The sequence below is a fragment of the Chelon labrosus genome (genome assembly GCF_963514085.1).
Source record: "Chelon labrosus genome assembly, chromosome: 18".
NCBI classification, from domain to species: Eukaryota; Metazoa; Chordata; class Actinopteri; order Mugiliformes; family Mugilidae; genus Chelon; species Chelon labrosus.
In genome coordinates, this window is record NC_140351.1 from 17,103,517 (window position 1) to 17,124,831 (window position 21,315).

The following is a 21,315-nucleotide window of genomic DNA, read 5'->3' on the forward strand; positions in this document are numbered from 1 at the left end:
TATGTGAGTTGTTAGGTAAGATGTGCTTTAACCTATAATCTGCCCATTAAAATGAAGCATAATGGGGTATATAGCGGACTTATATTCAGGTACCATGAGTTAGAAAAGCCATTTACGATTTAGTCAGTTTCCAGTTTTCCGCATTCTGCCTTTTTGTTTTTTTTCTAGAGAGCTCCACAGCCCTGAGATGATGCCTCTCTTTACATCATTAAATTGCCATTTGGCTGAAATATTGAAGCCATTACCTCCAAAAGGCGTAATTTCATGAATTGCGGCCTCTCCTTCTAAACAAAATGGCTGCACATTGTGTCTCTATAATCAAGCACCCACGCAGATTAGCTTTAAGAGAACAGGATAATGATGCCGATGTCAAATCAGGGAAATTGAAACTCGAGCAAACTTTGAACAAGTGACGCCTGAAAAGTTCCTCTCTCCTCCTGATTGTCTGGTCTTTCTGTGCCAATTGATTAACAGACTTCCCGCACCTATCTCGTCTCATTATTAAAGAAGTCTGACAGAGGCCTCTCCTCCTACTCAGTCTGTTCTTCATTCATGGTCACGAGCCGCACATTGCTGTCCATCGGGGCCACCGGGCCAAGAGGGTGCATCCAATTCCGTCACTCCGCCTGACGAGCAGAGGGAGGGAAATAACAAAGATAAAAGACTTAAAGAAAGAGTGCTGAGGCGTGGCCTAGTTGTTTGCAGATTCTCTTTGTGTCGCCAACGCTACCAGCGCCATAAATCCGTTAGCATGACTCTGTTGAGAGCTCACTAAACAAACCTAAATCTTATATTCTGTGCAGCTCATTTCCTGATTGAAGTTTATTATTTTTAGATTATTCTCTGAGCTCATTTTGACCCTGAATGTGTGACTGCCTTCCGCCTACAAGACAGAAAACAACGCTTTAACCCTCCAGACTACTATTTTTTTTTCCCTCTATTCTTTTCCTGGAAACGTGTAAATGTGGAGGATCACCTGTGCAGATCGGCGAGCAGAACAATCAGTCCTCCTCTGTTCGCCGCAACTCCCACGTGTGAGATATGAACACAGGGAACAGCTACTCATAATGCTCCTGCCATCTGTTCATTTATTAGTCTGGAACACCCATTCTTAGTCCAGGCGTTAAAGTTCATTAATATTCATACAACATTCATATGTGGAAACGTTACCCGTGGAGTTGGGGTATTAGTGTCAGAGACAGGATAGGAGAAGTCACACTAATTGATGATTGATGGCTCTGCCATTAGCGGCGAGGCTCGCGGCCAGAGTTAAAGGAGTACTAAGCTGTACTTTTGTGGAGCGGTGACGCATTCAGAAATTGCGACATTCGGCTAATTTTATACTGCATTTTCTTTTTTTTTTTCTCGAAATTGGCTGACATCACTGTTGAGCTGACTTTTTCCTCTTCTCTCTGTTTGACCTCCAGGTTGCCTGTTTGAAGACGAGCTGTGCGCCCCATATGAGTTCTGCGTCGATGGTAAGTTCTGCTTAGAGACCAATACATGCTTCCATCGCCTCATTATGCAGGGTGTCTATGGTCCCTTACAGAGTCTTTAAATATTAATTAATGCTAAATTAAGGTCTTAATTATCCTTACGAATCACTATGAAGCCCTAAAATCAGTCTTTCAAAGGACTTAAATATGCTACCGCCATGAGAAGCAAAGAATAAGAGGGAGACCAGGCTGTAGACAAGATGGCGGATGTCTGCTATGGTGTGGATTTCATGAAACAATAGTGATAACGTCATCTTGTGTTACCTAAGGTTTCTTCTTTGAAGTCTGCCATCAGGAGAAAACAAGATAAATGTGGAGCTATAGAGTAGATGCATAGTTTGGTGTCTTTGAAGCCTAAGGGTACGCTGCTGTGTATTAAGAATATTCTCACCGCTTTGCCTTTTAGTCAGACAAAACTTTTTCTATTGGGGCCATTACATTGTGCTCTTCAAAGACACCAGACTCCACTGACAGAAACCATCATTTTACCTGGCAGAACAAAGGAGTTGCCGGTTTTATTTTCTTCAGGGAAATCTCGGCTCGCTGAGCTTAAATCTTTGGCTTAAACGTTTTGGGAGGAAACATTAGCTGTCTAGCTGTTCCTTTGTTTCCTGTCAACCGACTAATCACTTAGTTGACTAATTGTTGAAGGTTAACAGTTTATAATACAATTAAAAACAACAAATGTTCACCAACGTGCAATACAGAGAAATTCGCTCAAAGAATATAACTTAATATGCAAATAAATAATTGTTATTTCTATTCATTTTTCTTAAGAAATTAAGTCATAAATGAATAGGTAAGCATTTTAGGAAATGTGCGTAAGTTTTGTTGCCTAGAGTTAGGGCAGAAGATTAATACCACGTACACAACTGTGTCTGTGACTAGCAGCTGGTTAGCTCAGCTTAGCATAAAGAATGGAAGCAGGTGCAAACAACTAATCTTGCTTTGTTCACATGCAACAAATTGTTCCTATCATACCACATACTAACTCATTCTAAAACCATATTTTATTACCATAAATCAAAGATAAATAGAAAAATAAATGTATTTTCAGTTCAGCTCATTTCCGTCAATCACGTTTAAGAATCTGTCTCATCTCATCTCGTTCATCTCACTAACTACCAGGTTCATGATCAACATGAGCGGGATGTTTTCCCCTCCAAATGCCAAGTTTACCCCCAAACCGCAAACGATCACGACCTCATCTACCAGCCATCTTGTCACCGGAGATGGATGTGTCCGTCCCCGCGGTTGCCGTGGCGACGCACCACCTGATGAAAGGAGGGGAAAATGTCGGGGCTTTTCACAGCGTGGCATTCAGTCGAATCGCGCGGCGGCCTGTGATTTTGAATGGGGGCTGATAGCGCGCCGATATCGAGGATCATCTCTGTGACAGAGACGCGGCGAAAGGTTAATGTATTCTCCCATAGCGGAAGATTTCAACACAGCAGCAGCAGATCAGGAGACATGTGTAGAGAGCTTCTACCTGTGTGTGTTTGCTTTTGTTCTCGCGGGTATAATGATTAAAAGTCTGTGTTTGGATGGTGTTTGCTTATTGGTTAGCTTGCTTTAACACTGACAGACGCTAGACTAACATGAAAAACATGCTATAGCCTATAGGAGCCAGAAGAGAGGAGAGCTATGGGTTTGAGAATGACCTGAAGTAACAATAGGTTTAGTGCATTGTTTATTACTAAGTTTACAGCTATTTTGTCATGCTCAAGTGTCGATACAAAAACAATACGTAATAGATGCTTATGATTTTCTATTAATTTGCATATTATTGATAGATCACTGATCACCCAGAAGTCCTAATCAAAATAAGATAAAAAGCATAAAATGATGCCAAACACAGGTATAATATGAAACACTGGTATCTGATCATTTTTAATTATTGGTTACTGGCGGACCTCTTTAACATGACTACAACATGTCTTCATTACTGATTAATCAGCCAATTATTTTCCATATTTATCAGACAATTCCCATGCTTGATGACCACAAAATGCTAGTTATAATAAATAATATCACTCTAAAATAAATCTACAGACATCTTTCTAAAAATAATGTTCTGTATAAAGACTGTAATCAGGTGCAAACAACTAGCCTTGCACTATTCACAGGCAAGAAACTATTCCTCCCATACCATAAAACTCCTTGTAAAACCACATTTTGTCATCTTTATACTTGGTTTGTTGTTTTTGTACGGAATTAACAAATAATGAGTCCCAAAATAACAAAGAAGAATTGCTGTGAGGGAGAATATCTAATAGTGCAGAGAAGTGGGAAGTCCTTGGATTTGCAGCAAGTTAGAGAACCAAATTTGGAGACATCCTCCCTTATTTCCATATTAACCCAGTTTCGGAGGAAACAGGGAAGGAGAAGGCAGTGCAGAAGAGAAGTATATATATAAAAAAAAAACTTTAATTACACAGCCTGCATTGGTACATCGGGGAGTCTAATAAAGGGAAATTGCTGACACCTCAACAGAAAAATACCCAGCGGCAGACAAGAGGGTCATAGATGGTATGAATACAAGTGACTATCAAACAAAATTATAAAGTGGAAGATTTGTCTTTTCTTCTTTAACTTTTCTTTTCCAGATTTTTGTAATCACTCTTTCACTGAAACGTGACTACAGACTCACTAATGGCAAATACATGCAGGCAAAAAAAGACTAATGTTGGATTCATGCTGCACCTAATACACAAATAATGAGACAGTTGCTTCCTAACCCTCTATGCACACTCCACAGTCTGTCTGTTGGACTCCCGATGAGCAGCAGCCCCTGCACAGACAGATGATGAGTGGGAGTAACTAGGTCTGCCACTTCGACGCTTCCCCAGGTCCCCGAAGGAGTAACCTGGTTTATTCTGGGCTGGGCCAACCGCTCTCTTCGTCACCCGGGCTGTTGCCATGCAGGGTGGCTGAGGGCAGGGATGGGCTAAAAGAAAGGGGGCTCCCCTCTGCGTCATTTTCCATTTTCCATTCCTATGAAACCTATTTATTATTTAAACAACACTGAATGAGAGTGGATTCATAGAGAATTTTTTAGACAACTGAAAAAAAACACTTTAATGTAAAAATACATACAGTTCTCCTCAAAGTGATCGAAATAATTAGATATTTAAGACATAAAATATGCTTCTATCCTTCTAATTTATCTCAAAATTGAAAGTTATTTTTGCATTTTGAATAAACAAACAGCAGACTTTAATTACCCATAATTACAACAGCCGCTAGCTGCTAATATCAGGAGTAGTTGTCTAAAGTGAGCTAATCACCCTTTAAAGACTAAACTAAATACAGTCGCTGAGATTAAAAAATGAAGCCAATGCCAAACACTGCAGTTCCTCAAATGATCACTTGAGGGTAACTCCAAAAATGAGTCAATCCTCATTTACCTCCATGTTAAGTGGAGTTTATACCTCTGCGGGACTAGATGACGTAACCTACGCATGTGGCCTACGTCAGTGCGAAACATTTATGCTTTTGCGCTTGTCAGTCCGGCTCGCTCTGTAAAAACGCCACACGAACCCTAGTCGGCGCTGTGCCTTTTTTGCCAGTCGGGTTGATTTTTGTTTCTTCTTCCTGCTTCTCTTTCAACAAAGTTAACCTTTCCTTGATGTGTTCAGTCTTTATTGATCCCAAACAATCAATTTGAAAACTGCAGAGAGGACACTATACTGCCTGTTAAGAGGTCAAATGGTACAGCAGAAGCAAAAACATGCTTACAGCGTGTTACAAAATGTTTCTATAGCTAATTTACTCCTTCATGACATCTGTATGGGGGATCATTTTTCATATTACAACTTAACCGTTTAAATTATACAAAGGATTAAAGTAAAGGCCGTGTTTACTTTAAGTGACAGTAGTACAATTTAGTGATCACTTTTTACAGCAGGAGTTTATCAAACAGTGAGTGTAGTGCATTATAAATATACTTGTTCATACCTTATATTGTTGTGTAACCTGTGAAACTAAAAAAGAAACTCCTTCAAGACACTTTTGCCAAAAGGTAATTTGAAAGTAAAAGTAGGGTCTATACAAGGTTGTGAATGTGAGTAAGGACATACAAAAAGTTATAGAAGATGAGATTAAAGATACAGTGCCTGGTTCTAACATTCGTCTGGGTTAAATCTACTTTGATTTAAAGTTTGAAGACAATACAATATAGCAGACCTTATAGGGTTAGAGAGCAGCTGATTAGATGAAGAGTATTTTCAGTGTATACTGTAGATGTTATTGTGGCATTGATTAAATACGTCAATTACCATCCCCTTTGTATCATTCGATTGTCTGCTGTCATGGCTTATTTGTTCTTCAAATCTTAGCTTCAGGGGAATACCTTTCTAAAGGTTCTATGAGATTACCTGGAAAAGCATTTTAATTTGATGCAACTCTCCAGAGTCTGTGGCTTACTTGTGTGATAAGCTAAGCTAAAGTACGGCGGATAAGTGCTACATGTTTCCCTTGAGGCACTGGTTGGCTCCTATTAAACACTTAACCAACACTGTTTTATCGATCGGCGGTTATCTTGCCTCCACGCGGGCCAATATTGTCTGAATCGTATGCACTGTATTTTATATTTAAACGATTTAGGTGACGCCTCCATCGATCAGCGCTTGCAGCGAGTGCAACTGCAGCATAAACAGTCGAAATAATCACATCCAAATATCAAACAATATGCATGTGGGGAGAGAGAGCACCAAAGCTGAGGGGGCAAAATCACAAATAATCAGACATGTTGTAAAGAAGTGAACAACTCAGGATCAAAGATGCTCCAAAGGGCTTAACAAAAGACACAAGCTCTTTAGGGGAAGGAAACAGATATGTTAATAAAAATATAAATGTATTATTTATATGTATTAATAGCTGATTTCTACTTTGATGTAGCTCTGAGAGCCGGCTTTATCTTTATTCATTCCTGTATTTACATGTGCATTGCAGTGCATGCATAAATATAATTATCATTTCAAAGCCACAACTGTCACATAAAAAAAAGCCCAGAGTAACCTGTAAACACTTCATTAATCATGTCCTGATCACTTTAGCTTTTGTTAGTGCACCTTTCTTTGTTAGCCGACTGCATCTGGCCGGTCTCGCTGCATTGATTTGAGCCTATTCATTTTCATGACAAGAGTTGCACTGCTAATACACCTGTTCCAATGCGTCTTAATTTGTCTCCCGGGTCCGTGCGCCTCTCTTCCGACCGTACAGTCTTTTAGAAATGCTTTGCTGACTGTCAGCTTTAGTGTTTGCTCCTGTTATCCCGGAGCATTAGCTTTCACAGTTTAAATAGCTTTAGCAAGAGCCGGGTGTCGCTCTGTCTGTCACAGTGGGAGGAGAGACGGTGTCTGGATTTAGAGAGAGCGCTTCACCTTTTTTTTTTTTTTTTTCTTTCTTTCTGGCTGAAAATCTTTTTTATTCCTGTCAACACGCTGCTTATCCAGGCGCAGCTCCTCCTTAGTGAGAATAGCGCTGATTTATGGGATTGTGCCCTTAAGGGTTGATTAATTGATTGTTACTGTGGTTTGCTTTATGTATTATGGATTACAGCGCATTGATCACGGTTTACTCGCGTTGCTCTTGCCAGCATTAGTCTTGTCTTACAGAAGGATATATTTTCAGATTAATATTTCCTTCAGCCAGACTTGTAAATATAAAATACTGTTTTCCTATCCGTCAATAGTCTTTCCTTTCATCCCAGACAGCCTTGGATGTGTCGGCCCTACATACAGTAGTCCTCCTGCTCCATTGCTGACGTATTTTCAGAAAATACATTTCAGAGTGTTATTTTCAGCTGTGGATAACCCACCATGCTCCTGACACACGCTGTGTTCCTCCAGGCCTGGAATTAAAATGTTGTTTTTACCTGTCAGAAAAAAAAAGGAGAAAACATCTATTTTCCTGCAATCTGTCAGCTCCAATAAATCATTGCTGCTTGTTTTGATACTCTCAGTATTATGAAAATACACAATACGGTGACAGAGCAGTGCTTTGTGATTCATTGTGCGAGCGGCTCTGAATGGCTCAGCGTCGCCCCGACGAATCAATCAACTGTTTGCCAAGCAAGGATTTCTTTGTCGTAAAATACCTCTGACTTCTATATTTAATGCGCTTCAATCCCTGCATGTCTGTGTATCTGGTTGCTATCAGGAATGTCCCTGACAACGAGAGGAGGAAGCAACATGTGCCATCTCCATGGAAACCTTGCGAGGGATGTAGGGCATCAAACATTTAACAGTTTCCCGTTGCTTGTTATGTCACCAGTCTCCCTTTATTTCTTACGTAATGTGTGTTGTTGGTGTATAAGTGGAAGAAATAAATCATGGAAGGAGTCCCTGTTCAAAGTGAGGCCTTATTTTGCTATGACAATAACCATGTCAGCGAGGATGATATCATTAGGAATGAAGGACGGTTGGCGAAGAGGATAACGAGACAGCTGACGTCTTCTGATGCACACACACGTCTGTGATGATCTGTGTGTCTGTAGGTGGGAAGTTTTCCGCTGCGTCTGTCTGAGATCTCAAAATAACTCCCGAGTGTTGCACTGTGTAGTCTATGCTAATTCACCTCCTCCCACAGGCTTTTTCCTGTACAGAGCTGTCATTTAACGGGTCACAGGCAGAGGGGGGAAGCAAGGAAAATACCCGCATCTCGTTTAGAATAAGAATTCAATTTAGAGCCTCGTCAGGCATCGCATTATTATCTTTGTAATTATCCCTCACTGCATTTTACAGTGAACATGGCCCTGTAATTAACTTTTATTTTAAGCTGAAGGTGAAAAATTATGCTCAGAGATACTTCACTCCTCATGCAAAGATGAGACTTGACATGCTCGCCTCTGTGTCAGAAACTTCCAATACACTTGATAAATGTTCATCTATTTTATAGGCCCAGGGACAAAAAAGGCATTAGAGGAGAAGACAGAAAACTGCGGAGTGTAATGGACATCAGTTCATGTCTATGTCAGTGAGCATCAGCGGTACTATGGATGTTTGCCGTCATTGTCCAACATCTTGGGGCTAATTAATGTGAAGCTCTGGTGCATGACCAAGTGTTGATTCACGTCATAAGATCTGATCCGATCACTGTGGCATCCTGCACGCACGCTCTCACATGGTCGCGCTCATGATGGCACACATGCCCGCAGAGGAAGTAGCTGCAGGATTCATCTCCAGAAATCATCCACGAGCTGGACTTTCATTTAGTGGGTTTAGCCGACAGGATACGTGGGTTTATCTTCCCAGCTGAGAGAAGGTGACGGCGTAGGTCATTTATATTCCAGGCGTTACATCTACACGCTGCTTTCTGACCCCCGAGCCCCAGCATCCTTCAGAGGTCTAGACCAGCCATTGAGTTATGGGGCTGATAGAGGCTCTGTGGCGTGGGTTGCCTAGCAACCTGTATTGACTGAGGCGGGAGGCCTGCTGATAGGGAGATTACCAGGGTCCCTGATAAAGTCCTTCCTGCCATGAACGGCTGCTTATCGTAGTGCTGTCAGAGGAAAAATGGCAGCTATTAGCTCCCCCAAAACAGGATATCAGAGGTACAAAACTCTGCAGGTGCCTCACACCATTACAGCTTTTCATCCAGGCATGTCGACATCATTTTACAACATAGCAGCCACAAAAGTGGCAAGGAAAATCAGTTTTGTGTGTTTCAAACTTTGGTCTAAAAATATGCATCACTCATAAACTGTTTCTCTTTTGGTTATAGATGGAGTGTTCGGAAGGTGCCAGGAGCTGGCCGGCGCAGACCTGTACACATACGATATTTCTTCCTCTGCTTTGCAACGCCTCAGGATCCTCCTACAGAAACTGGCTCACAGAGGTACAAACCGCCTGAGTCCGAGTTTCTTTTTTTTTTCTTTTTTTGTCTGTTCGTCATCAGTTATGTACAGGGCTTACAGCAAATGCTTCTCAATTGTTTAGAAGCAAGCCAAAAAAGCCAAGCTGTCTCTTTGGCTAGCGCTGCACACCACCACGGAGCTAGAACAGGTCATTTGACTCATATTGGGACATTGTTTTGCCATCATCGCCTAACTCCAGCAGCCAATCTAATTGGCTTGTATGCTGGAGGGACATTTATAGCTAATTTTGTGCATGACTAACTGTGAGGTGTGCAGTGTAATCACATCGAACAGTCTCTCCTACTCCGTCAATGGCAGCTGCTAATGTGCTCGTTATAACAGGCTACATCTTCAGGCGGTTTTGGTGCATTTATAAGAACATGTCTTCATAGCAAAAGTAACTACGGAGCTCATTACGATAAAGTAGGAATTCAAGAATTATTAGCGTCCTTTGGCCAACACACATTTTAAGAGTCTCATCAGCTCATCTCATCAGCTCTGTATTTTAAACATGGCAGATTTGTTATTCTTGTCTTGTACTGGTTGTGGAGTTCTCTCTCTCTTCCTTCGCTGATGCTTGTTACAGTTTGAACAACAAATGACTGCAGCCTCCTGGCAGTCTGCTGCGCTCGTAAGAGGCCACCAGTGAAAGAAAGAAAAATAATAACTCGGATTCTGTTTGTGCTGGGTAATATAAAGCCAAAAAATAACATTATTTTTCTTTACGGGGATGTGATTTCTTAATAATTTACCAGAATGTTTCCTGGAAGGAAATTCACAATTAGTTGCCAGTAATTATATATGGAAACCCAGAGTTCAGTTGGTACATTTCTACTTAATTACATTCAATTAATTGCTTGAGAGTGTGTCACCTGAGCATGTCGATAACTCAATTTTCTGTGCAGAGCAATATATTGACATTTTGTGTTTCTCCACTCGTTTGGCAGCCTGTAACTGCAGCTGTGAGCCACCAGGGGGCAGTAGGCACCTTTAACACGCACCGTGACCGCAGACATCAGCCCTCCAAACCTAATTGGCTTTGCAGGCCACTCCGAGCTTAATATCTTTTAACAGGCGTGAACCAGTGTTGAAAATCATTAGGAGTAAGCTAGAGGAAAGCACAAAAAAAAAAAAAAAAAAAAGAGGAAAAAAAAATGTCAGCGATGAATATTAAACCAGGCGAGGCCACACATTTATTCTAATTACTGCTCAGAAATAAACAAATGTGAATGGGGAGTATGAGAAGAGATGGTGTGTAATTTTTCTGCCCCCCTTCCCCGCGTTTTAAGGAGCGTTGAGTGCTTTTCATCACCAGTTTTCTGACCTTGCATTTTGAAACAGACATGACATCATCTCCCTGAAACATATTCCCCCTTTCCTGTCTTGTAGAATCACATCCACAGAAACAGAGCATTATCCTCGGATGAGTCCACAATCCACTGTTAATGCTCCGCGGCGTGGTATTCTTATCAGCGCGGCAGCTATTGAGGTGTCATCTTTTAAAACGTCGGAGACCCTTTCTTTCTTTGAGCCCAGACGGGGTTACAGAGACCATCGTACTGTAACCTAAATTGAAGCGATGAAGGGGGAGGAACATCAATGAAATCGATTTACAATCCTCTTTATCTTGCATCAGAGCAGGTAGAAATCACACAATCTAGGCTCACCGCACAACACCAATGTCATTCAGATCAATAGGAATTGACCCTTGTACAAAAGGGCTCGGGTTGTCTGGATGTGTCCCCGTTGGCGCAGCACATTGTCTGGTATTACATTTTCGCCACAATGCCTTGTGAATGCAAGGCCCTGTCATTCAACTGCAAATGACTTTTATATCACACGGCACCCAAAGCCCAGGCAACTTTAGTATTCGCCGCGTGCAGCCGCAGTGTGTCTACACATTTCACATGCAGGCTGCTGTCATATTGCTCTGGAATCATTACGGCTCTGCTAAATGCGCGGGTGTATTTGCGCAGCCCGGGATTGTATGAATGTACACACGTGCAGGAGCTAATTCAGCAACTGCAGTGATTTGAATACAATGTACAATATATTAAAATGATTTAATGAGTATTTAAACGGTAGCTTTCTAAACCCCTCCCTTGAACAGAAATCGTCAGTCTGTGAGTGTTTGGATTCTCCATGTTGGAGTGCTGCTCCTGGGGTTGCAGTAAGAACAATACTCTGGATTTAAAGAGTTAGGTCGAGTCAGGCAATGACGAGACAGCCGGAGTCACCACGCTGAGACTGAGATCCGCTCTTTGGGAATCCTATGGATGACGTCTGTTCGACTTTAAATAAATGCCCGTCCACAGCCTTTTAGCATACATCTAAAATTCCTTTTATAGGCAAAATACAGTAAAGCTCGATAGCGTGTATCATGCGGCTCTGAGATTCATCACAAACTGGGGATCTCTTGCTCACCATTGCGTGTTATATTCAAAAGGGAACTGGCCTGCTTTATGTACATGCCGCCTTATTCAGTGGTATGTTTTTATTTACAAATCCATCCATTTTGTCACGATTCCTACGTATTTATCTTCTATTTTAAACTTGAAATGTGGAAAATTCAGTCTCTGTTGTAAGGACATACTGCAGTTTGTGCAGTGTAATGTACGAACTGAAAGATAGCTTTTAGGTTTTCTGCTCCTGCTGCTTGGAACAACCTACAGTCTCATCTCAAACTTCGAGGGTGAAATCTGCTGAGTCCTGTTCGTCTGTGTGCCTCTCTATTTTAGTCCGTGATTTTATGTTGTGTTTTTATGTTAATTCTTGTTGAATGTGTGTAGCTGCCGCTCTTTGCTGGGTCTCCCTTGTAAAATAGATCTTGGACCTCAATGGGACAAACCTGGTAAAATAAAGGTTAAATAAAAATAATTAAAGACATCAAATGAGCTGGGTACATTAAACTGAGTTTGGCGTTAGCGTTAGCTCATGCTTGATTTAAAACAATGAATGAAGCCCACTGTTGTTCAAAAAAAGTATGATATCTTACTACGGCCAGTCAATCTGCCTTCAGAGACAATCTCAGGCTATACAGTAGAGAATGCTGGACCAGCATAGAGAGACTGGGTTTAGCCGTAGTTCCACTCCAAGACACAAGAAAACGCAGATTGTTCTGCATAATTCCTGCAAAGTTTTGTGATATTGTTCAGTTCCTGGTCCGTGTGTTGTTGACAAGCTCCGTGCACTTCACCTCAGAAGGAGTCACGTCAGGATGTAGCGGTGGTATATACAGCTGATGGACCACTAAACTACAGTGACCCGCAGCAGATTGACCTCCTGACCCTGTTTACAGCAGCAGATCCTCTCATAGTCCAGACAAGTCAAGTAAGATGATGCATTGTGACATTTGCATTAGCTCCATTGACAGGAGTTGTCCGTCAGGGAGAATCAGTGACCATAAACTGACATCACGTCCCTCCAGTGCTTTTGAAACAACATGTTACTTATGGTCCTTCATGTTTTCTTTGACAGACCAGCAACTAAACCTATTCTGTTTTTTGTTTTTTTTACCTCGTGTCCTGCTCGGTCTGTTCCCTCACAAGCTTGCTAGATAGTACTGGAGAGAACAGATCACACGCTAACAGGCTGTGGAAAAAAATAAAACAACTTGTGATGAGGGAAAACAAGGGGGCTTTATTAAATCATGCAGCGCGACTATTCACGTCTGTGAAGGCTAATTTCTGCTGCAGATTTTGAAGCTGGGCAAAATTATTATGTTTCTTAAAGCACATGCTGGGAAGCCAGACTTGTATGTTTTATTATGTCTGAAATATCAACACTAAACTCACAGAACTGGACTATATATTACAAATGGGGCTAATCAGTAGAACCATATTTTACCACCAGCCTCTCCATTGCTCTCTTGGTTTAATTTATGTGTCAAATTTGGAGTGACACATTGCGTTTTGTCTAATTAGGTAGAACTCGGCCCTAAATTATTCACACTCTTTTCCATTAATGCCTTTAAAATCAGTCGGTGGACAGAAGTAAAGGAAAGGGGAAAATCTGCATTTCAAAAACAGCAGATGAAACAACAAGACGTGTAGACAGGATCCCATCTAATAGGCTTTGAATATTTAGGAGGCCCCCTCTCTGCCTCGCTCTTCTCTGTCACACAGAAAACAGACAGGAGGCCAGCAGAAATATCTTGCTTGTTTGAAAGCTGTTGCGCTAATGGCGAGGCGTTAATTAACCGAGGCATTTGCCTGAGACGGGATGCTATCCTTAACAGGGGGGGAAAAAAAGCGGCAGCACTTGATGACGGAGCCTGCTCTTTCCCCGGACTTACAGATGAATTTGCATGACATTTAGCTCCTCAGTGCCAGGATAATCAGCTGAGAGGTTGATTGAGAGGAATCCAACCGCAAAGGCCCCGGCACTTTTCCTCCTGACTTTTTCTTTTTCACCAAATGGCTCATTTTGATTCTGTAATTTGCGCCGGTGTACCTTCTCCCTCAAGTGTGCGAGTCGCGGACACACAAAAACACATGGTATGTATGGAAATGAGTGCATCCCCCTGGAGACAGAGGGGATAGAGGTGTCACAGTCAATGAAGCCAGCCTCGTCTTGTTTGCGGGCGCCATCACAGTTTACTCTGAACCCATTTAACCAGCTGTAGTAAACCGCAGGTACCATATGGATCCTTTAGGGCTGGAGCCAGACCTGATTTCCCCATCGCTGCTGATGATAGCATAAATGATCATCACCACAGTAATATATAGCAAGTATGCACCACAGCGGGTAAGCCACGGGTAGTTAACTGTCATTGTTGTACGGATGGATGGCTGAGCCGCGTTCCAGAACAGTGACAACATACGCTGCTTTGTGCTCCATTCAGCGCTGCCAAGAATGACTGGAGGCATCTGTAGCTGCTCTGCATTGCTCAGATCCTCATCTGGCGCTTATGAATATCTATGAGAGTATCCAGCGTCTAAGGGTGAGAAACCAGGCTAATGAAGACATTCTGCAGTGTTGATAGTTTCGCATATTTCCACCCAGGCTGTTTATTGATGTTAGCCGTGTCCATATCATTAGGAGCACATCATTGTTTCTTTAGATGAGTCCGGTAAAAGGTTAGGTGTGCTAGGAATCTGAGCCGGCCGTGAAACAGAATTACTTGCCTCTCATTAAGAAATGCTTCTGCCCTGGAATGGAAGTGTCATCAGTGGACATCTTGGCGCTTTAAAAAAGTGTAATGTCTTTGGTATTCGTACGCTCTCTGCCGATGGAATCCTGCGCCTCTTGGCATATTGGGAATGGAGCCATGTTTTGGGTATCTTTTTTGCTTGGGTAGCTCCATCTGGTCCTGGCACCACAGCGCTTTGCCCCTGCCCAGGAGTTCTGCATCCCAACTATGTGTTGGCAATTAGCAGAGATGTTGGCACGGCGTCAGGCCACAGTGTGACATTCTCCCCAGGCTTGTTGACTGGCTGTGGTGTCAGTGTGTGTGTGTCTGTTTGTGTGTACACATGTCTATGTATACATGTATCTCTACATGTGTGCATGCATGGGTGCATGTGTAGCCGTGTTTTCCTTTTAGTGTGCAATCATTTTAGATTCAGATTCATCCTTGCTGTTTTGTTTTGTGCCGTTATGTTTACTCTGTTATGCAGAGAAGCGGAACAATATCCCCGGAGCGGAGAACACAGAAGTGCGCTGAAGAAACAGCTCTACCAATATTTCCAGATGAAAAAAAAAAAACGTTTGATTACAATGAGAAGGTTGACAGAGACATCGCAGCAGCTGTGCAGGAACAGGATCTTTCAGTGATATACAGTAGTCTACATTTCAAAGGCATATATTATTTGTGCATACCATCTCACATATACATATGGTCATAGACCTACGGTGCTTTCGCACTTAATTAGTTGTTCCAAAAACTGGAGCGTTCACCCCAGGTCGTGTCATTTGCGCTGGTGTAAACACAGCGATCACAGTCCATTCCGGCACACACCAGTCGAGCAGAGACCAATTAGAGAGGGATCTCAGCCTGCTCGCAATCGTTCCGTTTGCAGTGGGAACGTAGGTTACCCACAGAACCATATGACCTACTATTTATAACCTTATAATTACATTACCAAGCAGTTTACCTGAAGCATATTTGTAAGAGAAACCACTGGGTTAATAAGTCATTGCCTTTGGAGTGTGTCTTCTCCATCTGACGTGTCTGGCAGCAGCAGGGCACCTTCTCACCGTGTACTTCTACAAATAGTTTTCTATGCGTAGCCTAGATCCTCGATCAAACTGAATGCGTTCATATATACAGAACACTGGTACGTGAACCACATACCAGCAATTATTCCACACTCGCTGCTGATTCTCCATTTTTGATTTAATCATCTCCTGATTGCCTGAAACTCAAGCACCAAATTTTCCAGCAAAATTAAGACCAATCCGAAAACTATGTGTAAGCTCTTAGTCCGAAAAGGCGCTTGGAAGCTTTGCCTCGATTGCCCTTTAATCGGAACAAGATGTACGTGTGAACACACCCTTAAAGTGAAGGTAGATGTCTCGTTGCAGCTTATTTTCTTGACACTTGAAGTGTTGCCTTCTTGTTTTGCAGGTCTTGTTTGCACTCATTTTAGTGTGATGGCTTTAGGACTGAGACAAGAAGCAAATCAACAGAGTAACTGACGAATAGTAGTAGTCATTTCAACAGCGAGACAAACTAAACATTCTCTGTCAGAAGCTTTATATCTTTGGGTGTAGTAGCATACCTTTTGTTTATCACAGTAGTTTAAATACAAGTGTTTGGCCTTTTTCAACGGAGATATATATATATATTTACTGTTCAAGAGCTGTTTAAAATTGTATTCTAGGTTATAAAGCAGTAAGTTGTTGCACTTTTAGATACCCAAAGTGCAAGTCAGATCAGACTGATAAATCTTGACATTGCGTGCTATCCTAGTTTAATCGCTTGGCATTTCAAATTTCAACAGGTTTCACGTGGCAGGACGACATCACTCAGCAGGTTATCTCCAGAGAGCTCTCCAAATTGAGGAGGATCCCCCTCCGCCATCAGGCCGCACCCACGAGCCCCCTGACCGCCTACAGCACCTCCAGAGACAGGAAACTGAGGCCTGCACAGGCGGAGCTGAGCAGAAACCTTCAGCGGTACCTGACGGGGCTGGGCTTCCTGCCACAGGCTGAGGTGGATGGACAAGCAGGAGTCCAGCGAGAGTTAGCCGAGGTCCAGGTAAGAGTCCGGTGAAATGAACAAGTGTGACCAATACATACAGGTCTGTGGTAGAAGAAGTAAAGTAAAATACTTTACAGAAAGGTAACATTAGAATTTAGATCTCTGTATATTTTGGTTTGAAAGAAGTGGCCTTTGAGAGACAGGATCAGGGTCTAAAGAAACAATTAGATTCAGTAGAATTAAGGAAAATAATGTTTTGGTGGCTAATATATATATTCTTTGTCTGTCTCAGGCAAGTGAATCAACTTTAGTAATGATACATACTAGACTGTAAACGTATGCTAACGTCTTGGCTAACGATGGAGCATTTAGGTCTAGCTTTAATGCTAGGATATATCTTCCTTGGCTAAATTATGGAAGGGCCTCCTCCTATTCATTTTGACAAAGAATCAGTATCTGTCTTTTGCTGGGGTCACCCTCTCATCCCCGCTTTGCTTTTGTTTCTTGCAGTCCATCTTCTCTCCCTCACCCGCTGAGCGTGGACCCTTTTTTCACAAAGATCTCCCATCACCTCTTTACATTATTCAATCCTCATATTTAGGATGGAACGCCAGCTTTTGTGTTAAATGTGCTTTGCATCCCTCACAGCCGAGCCGCTTCCTGCTGCTGTGTCACTGCAGCCATAATGCAAAGTTGAAGAGTTCAGGACCTTCCTTATTGATGAAATGAGGCCCTTTGTTGTGTGGTGTGATGGAAAAAGACAAACATGGTTAGCATGAATGGCAGAGCACCCCCATCTTGCTGTGTTAATGCCATTATGGCCTCTCTGCATGCCGTGCCCGGAAAGACTGACATTTTCTCTATATACATTTGAAGGACAGAAAATGGCACCAAGGGAGATAGCTAGCATTAGTGCAGCAGCGACATGGATAATGATGCTGTTCAGGATCGGATGTACTGTACGCTGAGATGAAGCGTGGGCTCTTATGATTCAGATGAGAAGAATGATTCCTCTTCCTCACACGGAGAGAAGAAAGGACAAAACCACACATTCTGGTGCCAATATTAAACTCATCTACAATGCCAAATGGTTAAAGGGCCTCTAAATGCCTGTGTACCATTGCATTGTGATGTAAATGCATTATTCATTATTCATGTGTCAAATATAAACTCAAATGCATAACTTTGAAATCAGATGACTCATAATTTCTATTTATTTTTTTTCTCTTTAGATAAGGGATTGCTTCTACTTCTCTGACAGAGAGGATATGCTTTTAAAGTTGTGTTGTGTGTTGTGGCAATGCATGAAATTACTCTTTGAGTGACACTATCTCATCTTTGATTTCCATAATGCAATTTCCAAGGGCAGTTGTCTTTGATCTAGAATCCTTATTCATATCCTGTCCCGTCTCGTCGAGTCCAGGTTGCTTCTCTTTTTATACTAAAACCTGTCACAACAATGCTGACCCAGAACCAGCCCTTTAATGTTCTTGCTGAGAAGAAGCACTAATGCAGAGCTCAGACGAGGCTGGTGATTTATCATATGAATGTTGAAAACATTAAAATATTAAAACAGGAGTTTTAGGCACGTGTGCTAATACCAGCATGCTGACATAATGACAATTATAACATCTTTAATGTGTAGGTTCAAGGGGTCGCACGAGTTCAGATTTTTTGAAGTCGACTGTTATATGATGAAAGTCAAGTCGACACCAAAATTAATCTATATTCTTGACCTGAATGCATATGCTAAGAACAGACAGCTCATGTGCTACATACTGTGTGCTGCAGATATGCATAGCCTGTATAAAAACAGGCTGCAACTCAGCCTCATTAGCATCAATAGCATTTAATAGTTCTCCACAGCGTGTTGTAAGATGGGATAATGTAGCAGGGTTAAAAAACAGTATTTCTCTGATAACTTTGACAATGAAAGTCGAGAGGATTTGGACCGTTCTTCTGCTAGCGTTAGTGGATGCCTTTGCAGATGAGTGTGCATATCAGTAGTACTTTTATATTTCAGGACTGACTTACATATTCCGCATGTCACGGTAGAATGGGTTTCGTCTGGGCTCCTCAACTGTCTTCTCTGAGGCGTCCATGCTGTTACTGTCATTTGATCAGATAGTAGACATGATGCTTAAAGCGTGGACCAAAGTGGTAATCCAGCTGAAAGTCACAGCTGCTGTAATTTGGTCTGACTCCTCAACAAAGCTCTAAATGTGGTATGCTGTGTTGCAGGATGAAGATATCAAGTCTGACGGTCATTTAGAGCCCAGCCGGCCAAAACCCCAACAAGGCTGGAAGGAGACGACCCTCTACAGCCTTCAGAAAGGAGCTGGACAACCTCCAGTCACCAAAGTCTTTACCCAGAGTGGAGAGGGAAGGCACCCCAAGCTCAGTATAACCTACTCCAAGCAGGACCCAGGAAGGAGCAAGCTCCTTTCCAGCCATCTGGAACGCCTCCTTGCCGGGGAACCAGGCACTCAGCAGGGAACCCCGGGCGGTGAGGCTGTCCTGCCCAAAGGAAATCTCCACTACCTCAGCTACATGCAGCCAGCGCCAAGCGACCATGCAGAGCCGCAGACTCAGGTGGCTTTTGGATCCAAAACTGAAAGGCCTAATCTAGACAGACTGCTGTCCAAGATCGGCTCAAACAGAATCACCGGGAAACAGCCTCTTAGTGTCGTGGATGGTAAGATCAGCTCTTTTGTAGCTTATTTTTCCACAATCTGGCTTTTTACTTTTTGCTCCACATACAGTACTTCCTGTTTTTGAAGTTGTTTTCAGATTTCTTTTGTGGGTTTCTCATTCTTCTCTTTCTGTGCAGAGCGATTCATCCAAAATGTTGTCAACCAGCTGGGGAGGCACAGCGTCAACACGGGGACTTTGATGGACAAAGACTTGGACCAGCTGGCTGCGGTCATCACAGGAGCTCTGCAGGAGGTGCATGAGCAGCGGCCTGCGCTTGGTGCTCAGCCAGGACCAGGAGCCACTGACTCCAGGGGGGACAAAGAGGGTAACAGGGAGCCATTGGCAGCAGTGCATCTGAATCAAGATCAGGACCTGAAATCAGATAAAGAGCAAGATCTAAACCTGAAAGAGACGCTGAGAATAAAACCACAAGGTTGGTGTTTCTGCTGAAGAGAGAGAGATTAAAAGCTGGCAGCTTTCACGTTAGTTATGTGTGTGTTTAGTGTCATAGACGCAAGAGTACCAGCCATTGTAAGTCTACATATGCTTTAATATGGCTTTGATTATATAATCCTCACAAACAATGCTGCCAAGTGTATTTTTGAGTCTTTGATTTTGAGTCAAAACTGTTGCTAAATAGAAAAAGAGAACTTCAGTTTTTCACACAATCTGCTCACATACATTGTGTTTGTTTCCAGGCCAACAAATAGACGGTGCAGACAAAGAGCCTGTTGACAAGGTGAATTTAAAATTACTCTGCTCAACCAACAAATTGGTTTCTCGGGGAGCGAGACATGTCCAAACTTACACTTTACTCTCTTTTGAATGCTACTTCAAATGGAAATCATTTCAAAGTTGTGTAGACTGTTGAGTTATTACAACTTAAAAGGAAACTCACGACTGCAATATTCCTTCACTGTCGTCCATACCAATGTTTTCACTGAATAGTATGATATGAAGTAAAATATCTTGTTTAACTACAGTCAGTAAGTTAAGCTTTTAAATGCATTCTTAAATAATTTGAAAAGAAATTTTTGATTATTAGACCTTGGACCAGTACTCATACCTTCACATTCATACATTCATACCTTACCCCTTTCTTACCCTGACAATGAAAGCGGTTCCATTCAAAGTACTTCAATTTCCTCACAACTTAATTCAAAAGAAAATCATGATAGTAATATGAATGTAAAAATAAGAGAAATGTCTTCACTGTCCTAAAGAGAAATCTTCATTTATTATCCATTCATTTATTAAAACAGCATACAGCCTTCTTCTCCAAGCTGCTCGACTACCTCAACATGCAGCCCTTTGATGATGCTCCGGGGGTCAACAGTGGACCACAGGCTCCCCTCCAGAAAACGGTCGGGATGGAGAACGTCCATAGCCGGACAACGCAGGACCTAGCACCCCACCGCTGGGAAGAGAAGACTGTTGCTGTGCCCGCAAAGGAGGGCTCCACCCAGCGTTTGATCGGCGGGGCAGAGAGGCCCGAGGCGCAGGTGGACTCAGAGATCGAGAAGTGGATGCAGGGCGTTCAGACCCCAGAGGGGAAGAAGCAGCTGGAGGAGCCTCAGAAGAAGGACATGAGAGTCAAAACACAGCTGGTCCATGTGGCGGTGAAGGAGTTTTCCAGCCGGGGGAAGGACAGACACTTTGGCTACATTATCACAGGTTCAGAGTGAGTGTGTGGTCTATTGAATTAAACAGACTTATATAAAATACATTGCTGTCTGGGATAAAGTAGACTTGAACGTCTGTCAACTGCATTTATATTATCTGCGGATTTGTTTTATAATGTTTACATCAATAAGAACCCATTGCCGATCAGCCATAATATTACGATCTAGCAAATAGCATGGATGATCTCATCATGGCACCTGTCAGTGGGTGGCAGGAAGTGAAGATTTTGTCCTCAAAGTTGAAGTGAGAAGCGGACAAAATGGGCCAGTGGAAGGGTTTGAGCGACTTTGACAAGGGACAAATTGTGACGTCTAGACAACTGGGTCAGAGCATCTCCAAAACTGCAGCTCTTGAGGGGTGTTCCTGGTCTGAAGTGGTCAGCATCTATCAAAAGTGGTCCAAGGAAGGAAAGCAGTGAAGCAGTGACAGGGTCATGGGTG

General features: G+C 42.4%; 1 protein-coding gene across 1 annotated transcript in view; it reads left to right on the forward strand.

Annotated features, from left to right (window-relative positions):
- ptprn2 (protein tyrosine phosphatase receptor type N2) overlaps positions 1 to 21,315 on the forward strand; it is a gene marked incomplete at its 3' end in the record, with an annotated part of 118,515 nt that overhangs the window by 12,685 nt on the left and 84,515 nt on the right. The window contains exons 2-8 of the mRNA XM_084566781.1: positions 1,428 to 1,478; positions 9,222 to 9,335; positions 16,299 to 16,555; positions 18,740 to 19,193; positions 19,329 to 19,625; positions 19,891 to 19,931; positions 20,455 to 20,873. Of these exons, the coding sequence (XP_084422907.1) occupies positions 1,428 to 1,478; positions 9,222 to 9,335; positions 16,299 to 16,555; positions 18,740 to 19,193; positions 19,329 to 19,625; positions 19,891 to 19,931; positions 20,455 to 20,873 (1,633 nt within the window). The remainder of the gene's footprint in view (positions 1 to 1,427; positions 1,479 to 9,221; positions 9,336 to 16,298; positions 16,556 to 18,739; positions 19,194 to 19,328; positions 19,626 to 19,890; positions 19,932 to 20,454; positions 20,874 to 21,315) is intronic.